This window comes from Typopeltis vanoorti, chromosome 12, assembly GCF_054136105.1.
Source record: "Typopeltis vanoorti isolate ZY-2024b chromosome 12, IOZ_Tvanoo_1.0, whole genome shotgun sequence".
Taxonomy (NCBI): Eukaryota; Metazoa; Arthropoda; class Arachnida; order Uropygi; family Thelyphonidae; genus Typopeltis; species Typopeltis vanoorti.
Window position 1 is genome coordinate 51,764,896 of NC_143560.1, and position 12,520 is coordinate 51,777,415.

The 12,520-nt window shown below is 35.0% G+C and overlaps 1 protein-coding gene across 3 annotated transcripts in view; it reads left to right on the forward strand.

Annotated features, from left to right (window-relative positions):
* The window catches only part of GrlHz (Gustatory receptor-like Holozoa), a 253,757-nt gene that overhangs the window by 17,221 nt on the left and 224,016 nt on the right, over positions 1–12,520 (forward strand). The window contains exon 1 of one of the 3 annotated variants that reach the window (XM_090401538.1): positions 4,241–4,461. The exons of the other annotated variants lie outside the window; for them this stretch is intronic. Within the exon in view, the coding sequence (XP_090257664.1) occupies positions 4,440–4,461 (22 nt within the window). The 5' untranslated portion in view covers positions 4,241–4,439. Of the gene's footprint in view, positions 1–4,240; positions 4,462–12,520 lie in introns of those variants that run through there. 3 annotated transcript variants of the gene reach the window in all.

Sequence of the window (12,520 nt, forward strand, 5' to 3'; positions counted from 1 at the left end):
CAAGTGTACTTGACCAGTAATAATGTGAAGGCACTATTACTTATTGATTATTCACTTATTGATTATAAATTGATTATTCACTTTATGTGAATAATCAATTTCTCTTCCAACAAGATGGCACACCACCACCACATTACCACCGAGATGTGAGAGCTTACCTCGATAAGAGTATGCAGGGACAATGGATAGGACTAAGAGGTGCAGTTGAGTTCTTCTGATTTAGCACCCTTCCTATGGGGGACTCTAAAGGATGTAGTGTATCGTAGAAAACCAGCTACACTGGTGGCCCTTCCGAAAGAAATTGAAATAGTATGCGCAGCAGTCCAATGGGATTGCTGCGCATACTGAACTACTGCTTTGGCCAATGTTGCCCAAGCAGTAGTTCACCATAATGAATACAATGAATACAACCACAATGAATACAAGTTACCTTTGACTTCTACAATTGTAGTAGTCGAAGGTAACTTGTATTCATCCCTTGATGTCTGTGTAAATTTAGTATTACAATTTTTATAGAGGTTTTACTTTTGCCAAAGTGTGTATACATTTTTTTGACTGACTCTGTATAAGGCATTGGTCAGTCCACATATGGATTACTGTGCTCAGATTTGGTCACCTAGTTTTCATTTTGATGTGGAAACACTAGAGAGAGTTCAAAGACAAATAACCAAAGTGATATCAGGACTCTGGAGTGTTGGTTATGAAGAGTGAGAGAATGTGGATTACAGAGGTTGGTGGATAGGAGGAAATATGATAGAGAACTTCAAGGTAGTTAAGGGATTCTATCAGATTAATACAGAAGGAATTACAAAAAGAGTAGATGTTAAGATGGAAAGAACAAGAGGTCATCCCTGAAAGTTGTATAAAGATGTGGTGATGAAGAGTGTGAGGAGTAGATTTTTTACATGGAGAGTTGTTAGTGAGTGTATTATGAATGCAGGTAGTGTAAATAACTTCAATGCTCATTATGATAGAGACATTGCTGACTGACTGGCCCTCCCATGATGAGTCTGTTGACAAAATAATAATAATAATAACAATCAGGAATATGGCTGATACTTGCAGAATGATTTGAATAGTCTGGAATTGTGCGTGAAAATGGCAGTCAATCAATGTTAAATGTAAAGCTGTACACTTTTGTATAATTATTATTATTATGACACCTCCAAGTACTCATCGCAGGGTGTACTCCACTTTACTCTGCTACACACATCTAATCATCTCTCCTACTACACATAACTACTATCAGTGCCATCTACAGCACATCACAACCAGTATATTTTGAAATTGCATGTGTTCTGAAGGGCCAGTTTGCCTGTATGTGGAATGAAAAACCCAAGCTTCCAGGAGGAAAAAATCCTGCTACCTCTGTATGAGATCAGCTAACTCACCTTCAAATGAAAAAGTCTGTGAGATATTTAATATCATGTTATATTTGTGGGATTATGCTAGAAGAAACTGATCAGGCTACTGATCGTGGAATGTTGGTTAGTAGGTATTTGATGGGCCATATAGCAAAGATTACAAATACAACTGAGGATAATTGTAATGCTGAAACAAGTTTAGGGAAACTTATGCCATAGAACTATAAATTATCTACATATAAACACAAGGTCTTGGCTTTAGCCAACTTTTATTTAGAACATTTAGAAGACATCCTTTTTTCATCTATACACCCTCAACTTTCATTTTGGGTTAGATATATAGATGACATTTTTGCCTCACGATATAGATCCTTACCTACTTTTTTAGCTAAAATCAATATGTTACACTCTCGTATCAAATTCACTATGGACATTGAAAGAGACAACAAATTATCCTTTTTAGACATTATTCTCATCTGCTCACCATTAGGTAATTTAACATCAATTTATAGAAAACTCACTTTTACTGGATGATACATTCTCCAACAATCTGCACATCATCATTCTCAAAAGACAGGAATCATAAAATGTTTAATTCGATGAGCTAGAACTAATTGTTCAACTCTCCATCATTTACAGAAAGAACTCTTTACTATAAACAATTTCTGAAATTAAATGGCTTATCCGAAAGAACTACACATCTGCTTGACTCCTACAAACCCAACCAAAACAAAGAATCAGTACGTCGAGTTCCAATCCCACACATCTCTGACATTTCAGAGCCTATTTCAAGAATTCTGAGGAAATATGATTTAGTAGCTACTGATATTCCCATTAATAAACTATCCACGTATTTCCCATCGTCTAAAGATAAACGCTCAACTGCGCCTCTTCGTGTGTATACCAAGTTCCATGTGACTACCAGCTTTCCTACTTTGGACAAACCAGACGTTCACTAGAAAAAAGAATACAGGAACATCAGTCTTATATTCTTCACAACAAATCCGATAAATCTGGATTGGTGCAACACAAAATAGAGGCAGACCACAACATTCTCTGGTCTAAAACTCACCTTCTACACAGATGCCGGTATAAATTTGAATGCCTATTTAAAGAGAGTGCTGAGGCCTTACTTCACCGCTTTAACTTGAATTGGAATGACTGCCTATCCTTGTCAAAAATATGGGAGAGTTTGATCTGAATAACACATTAATTTTTTTTTAAAATTAAGTCCAGTAATGATATTTACAAAGACAGAAGTTCCTAAGAAACCATCTGGATACTACATCTATCTAATGATCTGTTTAGTATGATATTATAAATTAAGTTTTTGTATGATAATATAAATTATATAATTGTTTATGCAATTTATTTTGCGCTTTTATGATTAACCTTTTCTTCAGTGAAAGCATAATGCTATTAGCGATTTAACATCATGCAGCTCTTACTATTTTGAATAAATCAGTTGTTTGCATTCTACCTTATAATGTTGTTTAAGTCACTGATGATAGTTTGCAAATTTCAAACTGCAATATTTGGCAGTATATTTAATAAATAATACTTTTCCTTGTGTTTATGTGTCGATAATTTATAATGCTGAAACAAACCTTAACATTACAAGGATAAGGAAGCCATTTTGTCTCTTTACAAGGCATTGATACAACTTCACTTGGACTATTGTATGCAGCTCTAATGTCCTGGTTTATGTGGTGATGCTGATACGATAGAGAGAGAGAGAGAATGTACAAAGGAGAGCATTAAAGATGATATCAGGATTGTGCAATATAGTTTATGAAGATTGATTGAGAATTTGTAGAATGCAATCACCAGCAAATAGGAGAAAGAGGGGTAATATGATTAGGACTTACAATCTTTTGAAAGGGTCATACATGATATCACTAGATGGAATGTGGGGAGAGGACTAGAGGACTTTAGATAGTTTTGAGTGAAGATGGCATTAAATATAGGAATTATAACAGTATGTACAAAACAGAGCAGCCAGTTGAAGAAATTTATATATAGAAAGAAAAGAAGTAGACAAAATATTAGTAGTATATAAGAAATACAAATAGGATACAAGTATTCAAACTATTTCTAACTTATGTTTTTGAAAGATAGGTTGGAAATAAAAGCATTTCTGAGGAAAATTAAGCAAGTGAATAGATGACATCAGTAACAGAAATCATAATCGCTATGAAGATATGAAGGAACCTGACATCATTATCATTCAAGAATGTGAAGCAGAAGTTATCCAAAGTGGTATTTTCATTTAAACAAATAGGAGAAGAAAGTTTAGCAAAACAGGTGTTTGATGGCATGAAAAAGATCAAGGTATCTGGGTACATTGATTTTTGCCTTCAAAAATTTAATAAGTCATATCATTGGAGATCCAAGACCTGAGAAATCAGAGATTAATTTTGGAGAAAAATTGTTAATAGGTGATTAGAAATAATGTGATCTTAACTATTTAATGCTGTCATGGTACTTCTTTTATAAATAAATCTCAAGAAATGATATCTCTCATTGTCATTGTGATTTAATATATAATTCTGACTTATGTTGAGATTATTAGTTAGCTGTAGTTTAGTCTTTTTTTTTCCCCCTCTCTCTCTCTGTCTGTTATCTGAAACATGGGCATGGAATTTATTTTATTTTACTTGAAAAATAAAGTGCATCTAATTGTAATTTGATGTTTTGTATCTAAACAAACCATCCCCAACTTTTATCTTAACCTTTAGAGATAACTCTTATTTGTGACCTAGTCTGATATCAGTTAAACAATTTATGTATACATAAACCAGTATAGATAGGATTTCATCTGTGATAAAATCTGAGAGCTGACATGCATTTTTTTAAATGGATGTAATCTTGTTTGAAAGTTGTCAGTTGTACTGCTCTTTCATGTTTGACATAAATAGCAATACTATTTCATGTAAAATAGTATTGCTATTTTTAACAGTGAAAGTGTTATTGATATTATTTTCTTCATAAATTTGACTTAGATTTATGTGATGTGTGTTTATTTCAATTAAAACATGCTATAACAATAGTGATTGAGGAGTAACCACTGAGACTATGAAGTTTGGAAGTAAAAATAGTAAGCATTTTGAAAGTACATTTTGGAATGGATTTTATTGGTTCATGAAAATAATGAAGAGCTATATATTGGAAATTAGGAATAATGTAAACATAATGGGGAAAATGTAATGTAATGTATTGCAAATCATATAATATTTTATATTCTTCTTCTTTGAAGTGTGATAATACATTTCACTATTGTCACTATTTTTCATTTCACTAATTCCATTTTTCAGTTTGCCATTTTACATAATTTCCTAGTTTATTTTGAATTACAAAAAAAGATCTATGTAGAAGTTAGTATACCTTAACTTAAACTTTTAATAGAAATTTGAAGTTATGAATTCCAAATTCAGTTAAAATTACATTATTATTATACCAAACACAGATAAATTTGTTATTATTAAGTAATGGACAGAAATTGCTGCAGATTGTAAATTTTCTGAAATTTTGCTTAGAGAAGTGCTATTTAATGGTCTATATCTTGGCAAATTGAACCACAGAGTAGTTTTAAATTGGCTACTGCCAATTTAAAACTATTCTGTGGATTTAAAACAGAAAAGTTTGGACATCCTTATTAGGACTTATTCATAAATGAATTTAAATTTGCATTTCTTTTTCCTTTTTTTATTTATTTATTTTCTTGTTTTGTTTCTGGAGAGAACAGGAAGATGGGCATGAGTTAGTGAGTGTGGGCCTTACATAATAGAAAATTTCTCTCCTTTTTTCAAATAAGAAAATGTTTTTTCTAATATGTCTACAAATATGTTTTGTCTACAAACAGTAAGATCTACATAAGAGCAACCAGACCAGTGATTTGATTGTACTAGTCTACAAATCAATTTTTAAATTTTCATTATGAAATTGCATTATTAGTTACTGTTTTAGGGTTAATTGATTACAGTTTAATTTTAATTTTGATCACATTGATTGGAGTGTAATTTATTATAATGATTTCTTTATTAGATATTTCATCTCAGTAAAGCAGGTCATATTCCTAGAGGGATGGGAGAGGGTTGAAGAATCAAAAGTGAATGAAGAGGATGTATTTAGAATACTAAATACTCTATATATCACTAAGGCAGCAGTGATTTTGGATCAGATTCTGTCATGTGGTTTAAGGTTTCATAAAGATTATTATTATTATTATTACGGGTATCTCCATGGAGTCAGTAGACTCATCGCAGGAGACCCAAACTAGCAAAACAATATCTGTCATATCTCTTCTTGAATTCATTTACAGATGAAGAGCTCACAACTAAGTCAGGCAATGAATTCCACTCATTCACCACAGGCAAAAAACCTTGTTCTGACACCTTTGTTAACCACACTCTTCTTTAATTTCCAGGGATGACCTCTTGTTTTTCCATCACTATCACACAGCTGAAACATTTCCCCTACATCAATCCTATAAAAACCTTTCAGTAATTTAAATGTTTCTATGATATCCCCTCTTCTTTGCCTATCAACCAATCTCTGCAATCCACAAGCTCTCAATCTATTAATGTAGGGAGCATTTTTTATATCACTCACCAACTTGGTCACTCTTCTCTGAACCCTCTCCACAGCCTCCTCATCTCCAAGGAATCCAGGTGACCAGACCTGAGCACAGTAATCCAAATGTGGAAGTATCAATGCTTTATAAAGGGGAATAATAACCTCTTTATCTCTGGATGTCAGTGTGTTCCTCAACAACCAAGTAATCCTATGTGCAATCTTGGACACCTTAGCAATGTGTCCTCTGAACTTCATCTCCCTATCTACCAACACCCCTAAGTCCCTAGCCTCATCAATCTCTTGGAGTACCTCTCCATCAATGTAATACACAGCTGGTAATCTTTTAATCCCAAAATGCACGACTTTACACTTTTCCACATTGAACTGACATCCATTATCTTTTGCCCATTTTACCAGCTTATTTAAATCATCCTGCAAACTTTCAACATCAGCTTGATTTTTTATTGCACTACCCAACTTTGCATCATCAGCAAACAACTGAATATCTCCCTTTAAGCCATTTCCTATATCATTTATATACAAATTAAACAACAATGGCCCAAGCACAGAGCCCTGAGGCACACCACTGGTCACCTACTTCATTCTGGACGTTGCTCCTCCATACACCACCTTATGGTATCTCTCCCTGAGCCATTCTCCTATCCATATCACCAATTTAGTATCCATTCTCATCTGCTCCAATTTGTGTAACAGTCTTCTATGGGGTATCCTGTCAAAAGCCTTAGCAAAATCCAGAATTACCACTGCGTAGCCAGTTCCTTTGTCCAACTCGGATGTCATTCTATTATGAAAAGTTAATAGATTGCTAAGGCAGGATCTACCTTTAACAAAACCATGTTGGCCTCTATAGAGTATCATATCCTGATCCACCCATTCTTGAATTTTGTCTTTAACCAACTTTTCCGATACTTTTACCACTCCTGAGATGGTGATTGGTCTGTAATTAACTACCGCAGTTTTAGAGCCACCCTTATGCAAAGGAACCACTTTGCCTAACTTCCACTCCCTAGGGACCATACCAGAGTTCAAACTTAAATTAAATATCCAAGTAAGAAGGGTTGACAATTCATTTGCACATTCACGCAACACCCAAACTGATATTTCATCTAAGCCTACTGCAGTGTTTGCATTTAAATTTTGCAATATATTAAATGATGGTATGGAAGCATCAGACTATAAGTCAGTTTTATTTCTGCTGTAGTTCTTAGGATTTTGGAGGAATTATCAAGAGCTTGTATACAGAATTGGACAGATGAGAATAGTATTATTTAAGAAGGTTGTCATGAATTTGTTATAGGCATTTGATGGGGGTGGGTGGGGGACAAATGAAAACCTTGATATTGAAGTCGCAACATGCTGGTTTAGATATTAGTGGATTTGATTGGAAAACCTGTCTGATAATATCAAGGAGTTGGGTGTGAGGGACATATAGAAGAAGAAAGATTATTAGTAATTGTATTGATGTTGTTGCAAATGAATGGGAATATCAGTTTAATAGAGCTAGGGGGGGGGTGATAAGGTTTTAAAATTCACATCCACTGAATTAGTGAACTGTACTAGATGAAGTGGAGATAACAAGGGATCTTGTGATATAGGATAGAAATTTGGAGTTCAAAGAATTGCTGCAATACCAAAAAGGACACTAATTGCAGAGATTATTATTATTATTATTACATGACACTTACAAGGAGTCCAAAGACTCATCGAAGGAGGGCTTACTGTACAACTGTCTCCACCACTCAATCCACCAACTACAACGTAATGATTCAACATAAATTGATGGTTTTAGAGAGGATGCAAAAGTGGATATATAACTAATCTCCACTGATAAAGCTACAAATCTAGCTTTTTCATTATTATTATTATTATCTGAGACCTACAGAGAGTCGAGGACTCATTGAGGGAGGCTGTAAATTACCCAACCCAGCTATCATTCCTTCCATTAAATTCATTTACACTAGATACACCCTGAAGGGCAAATTATTCCACTCACTCACTGCTCTCTGGGAGAAAAACCTAGCTCTTATCCCTTTCTTGACTGAGAACAACCTTAACTTCCATGGATGCTCCCATGTTCTCTCCCCTCCTTCCATATAACGAAAAATTTCATCATTTGAAATGCTATAACACCCATTCAAAAGTTTATAGACCTCTATCATATCACCCCTCTTTCTCCTGTTAACCAGAGTCTGCAATCCACATACTCGCAATCTGTCCTCATAATCTAAATCCCATAATCCAGATATAATCTTTGTAACTGTTTTTTACACCCTTTCCACAGCTTCTTTATCCTCTTGGAACCTGTGAGACCACAAATCTGCACACAGTAATCCAGGTGTGGTCTTATCAAAGCCTTATAAAGAGGCAAAATTACTTCCTTATCCTTACATACCAGGGTTTGCTTCAACATAGCAATTATCATCTGAGTTGTATTTGCAACTTTTGCTATGTGACCTTTGAACTTGAAATTCTTATCCACCAATACACCTAGATCCCTTGCCTCTTCAGTTTCTTGTAGCATAACCCCGCTAATATAAAATCAGTCTGTTCAAATCATTTTGAATAGACTGATTCAAAATCATACCCTGTCTATCTTTGCATCATCAGCAAACAATTGCAAATCTGATGATAGGCCCTGCTTGATGTCATTAATGTATAAATTGAACAATAATTGCCCAAGGACTGAACCCTGAGGTACACCACTGGTCACCTTAAATCTGGCAGATTCACACCCACTGTATACCACTTTTTGATATCTGTCTGTCAACCATCCCCTGATCCAAGTCAATAGATTATATTTTAATCCCACATTCTCTAGTTTACACAACAGCTTATCATGTGGTATCCTATTAAATGTCTTAGAAAAATACAACATTATCATAGTGTATCCATTCCCTTTATCCAACTCAGCCGTAACATTGTTATAAAATATGAGCAAATTGCTAAAACATGACCTTCCTTTAGTAAACCCATGCTGTTCCCTGCATAGTATAGAATGCTTGTCTACCCATTTCTGTACGCGAGTTCTTACCAACTTCTCTAAAATCTTCACTACCACACCAGAGATACTAATAGGTGTGTAGTTAGACACATCAGTATTTGCATCACCCTTGTGCAATGGAACTATCATACATTCCTTCCATTCCTGTGGTATCATTCCTGAGCTGAGACTCAAGTTATGCAAATGTGTGAAAGGCCTAGCCAATTCAGCTGAACATTCCTTTCTTTAACAAACAGGCAGTTATTCCATCTGTCCCTATTGACAAATTCTTATCCAGGTTATGCAAGAGCTCTTCAACCTCATTTTCATGAACCTCTAACTCTTCATCCAACGTAGCAGTAGCACTGTGCACCATGCTACATACATCCAGTTGATATATCTTAGCAAAGTGAGCACTCATTTAGCAGCGAACAATTGTTCGCTGCCAACTACGAGTATACTCATAGTTGGTATATGAGCCTCACAAGCCAACTACATATATATTCTTATGTCAATTACCAACCTCCTATGCCAAGCACAAGTTAACCTGTAGTATAAGCACATTAATTTGGACCCTTGGCTTGTGAATAAAGCGGAGAGCACGTCTGGGGACTTGGTAGAAGGAAAATAATTTCAGCAAAAGTATAGTATATTATAAGAGGTATTGTTGCGTAAACTGTGTATTTATTAATGCAAATAAAACAATTTTTTTGAAGTGTTTTCAACATATGCAGATATTTATATATGATATATCATCATCTGAATCATTGCTAGAGTCGTCTGTAGGATTATAATCATCTTCGGAATCAGAACCAAATAATTCATTCCATTCATCCTCGCTCATATTAGTAAGCTTCTAATTCTTCATCAGTAAGCTTTCTTTTACTGGCCATGGTGTAATTGAAGGTTTTTATTTAGATAATTTTAAATAATTGTAAGACTAGACGCAATAAACCTTACTGCACTGAATGCTGAACATCACTGACTCCGAACTCAAGTTACACAGTCGTCAGTGCATTTAAGACATAAGTGTGTGTGTGTGTGTGGGGGGGGTGATATGAGATTACTTGTAGTTGGTGTATGAAACAAAATTCCGTGTAATAAGCCAGCTACGAGATACTGACCTTGTAGAAGTGAAAGTGCTTGACATGCAGTAACAAACTATGCCCGAGGAGCATGGCAGTAAATGTGTTAACCGAACAATCTCCTTAGCTTCCGACACTTGTGTACCATCTGCATTCAATAAAGTTAATTTCCATGGCCAATTTCTTTTCATACTCCGTTTTAGCTTTTCTCACAATACTCGTTACTTTTCTGGCTTGAGCTTTATATATTTCATAACTCCTCTCACTCTTATTCTCATGATATTCTTTCCACATCATCTTCTTCTTGTGGATCTCTTGCTTAATAAGGCTATACATCCATTTCACTCACAACATATTTATTCTTTGAACACTAGGGATACCACCTCATTCAAGCACTTATTTTCAAAGATTCCCATGCATTACTGCCATTTTTTTCATTCAGCAACTGATACCATGGGACCAAAGATAGTATTCTTCTAAGTTGATCATAATTTCCAGCTTTGTAGTTTAGCATGTAACCTGTTTTAATCGGAGCTTCAATACAAGTAGATACTTCCCAAGAAAGAACAACATGATCACTGTCACCAATTGGTGGTAAAATAGCCATATTCTTGACAGAGATCATTTCTGATGCTATGAGCAAAACCAACACTCTTTGATCTCAAGTTCCTTCTTTAACACTTTGCTTGAGAAAGTTGTCTCACAAGAATTCAATAAATTCTTGTGCTTTCTTATCATGAGATTTCTCTTCTACCCAATCAATGTTTGGAAATAGGAAATATTATAAAGTATAAAAAAACTTTACAACTTTTTGAATCTATTCTCTCCAACAGAAAGATCCGGGTCCATATTGGCAGAAAAAAGAGCAGGCCCAGATTCCTTCACAACAGTCTTCCTCAGGATTCTGTTATCCCCTATACTTTTTAACATCTACGTGTATGATCTACCTCATACCAGATCAAGCAAGTATATGTATGCCGATGACCTAGCGATCTTACATCAATCCACCTCCTTTACCAACCTAGAATCAACCTTGAATCTGAACACCCTGGTACTACTGCTTGAAGAGTACTTGAAGCCAAATCCAACGAAAACAGTGTCCTCAGTATTTCATCTGTAAAATGCAGAGGCGAATCAACAACTCAACCTTTATTTCTGTGGAAAAATGGTAGAACACGAGCCTCACCCAAAATACCAATCAGTGACAGTATCATTGACATAAAGGGTGAACAGTAATGATCCCAGTACTAAGCTCAATATAATGCTGCTTGTCTTCTTCCTTATATTTTCCTCATATACAATTCTTCTTTATCTCTTAGACAACCAGTTTGCCATCCAGCCTGCTAGTCTGATATCTAAACCCATATTTGTAACTCAAATAACGTATCTTCTGGCACCCTGTTGCCATTGCAAATCCAGAAAAATGATGTTATATGCCTTTCTTGTTATTAACCATGCTTGTTATTTTACCATAAATAGTAATCAGATTACTGAAACAAGACATCTGTGTTGACCTTCATAAGCAATATTACCCTCCTCTGCCATTTCTGTATACAAGCTCTTACTAACTTAAATCTAAACAGCTGCAGCAGAAATAAAAACTGCACTTTACTTGACATCCTTGTGCAATGGCACTAAATCTTGCTCTTTAAGGTCTTTCATTAAACAGATAAGCCAGTGGCACTGTCAGTTCTTTAGCACATTCCCTTAAAGCATATGGTGAAATTTCACCTGATACCATTGTCATAATGACATATAGAGGTACTTAGTATTTAGTACTAAATATGTTCTCTTTATTCTCTTGTTAATCCTTCAACCTTCTGCATTTTTACATTGTAATTTGCATTTGTTGCTCAGCCTGTCTCTTATCAGAGTCATTCATTTACAGTTATTTTTCCTCCTGCTGGCCACATAAGAGATGAACTGTTTGTGATTTTCTTGGATTTAATGCCTTTTTTTTTTTTTTGTAATGCCTGTTTGAATTCCTTATCATCCAATTTTACTCTGCATCTCTATCCTTCAGTGATGCGACAATACTATGGTTGAAAGAATTTAAAGGAACGGAGATCAGTTGTGGAGTATACAATTATCCACTGTAGCTAACAAATATTTCTTAAAACTCCACTACTGATCTCCGGTCCTTTAAATTATTTCAACCATAGTATTGTCTCAAGCTGGTTTGTAAATCTTTTATATATCATTTACCTTATAATTCCAGATAAATTCTTTTCTCCTTGATACTTTTGCATGCCTATTCATTCCCCAAATCAAGACAGAAAGGGTCATTCTCAACAGTCTTGGGCAAGAATGACATCTCAGTCATAATCAAATCCATAAATATCAAGTCTCATATTCTCTCCACCACATCTGTCCCTCAGGAATTCCAGTTCATTTAATCAGCCTCTGTGTACCTTGGCCTATAGTAATATCTCGCTCAGTATCTTGCCCTGCACACCTCTACCTCATCAAACACTCTCAAAACCATCAGTGCCATT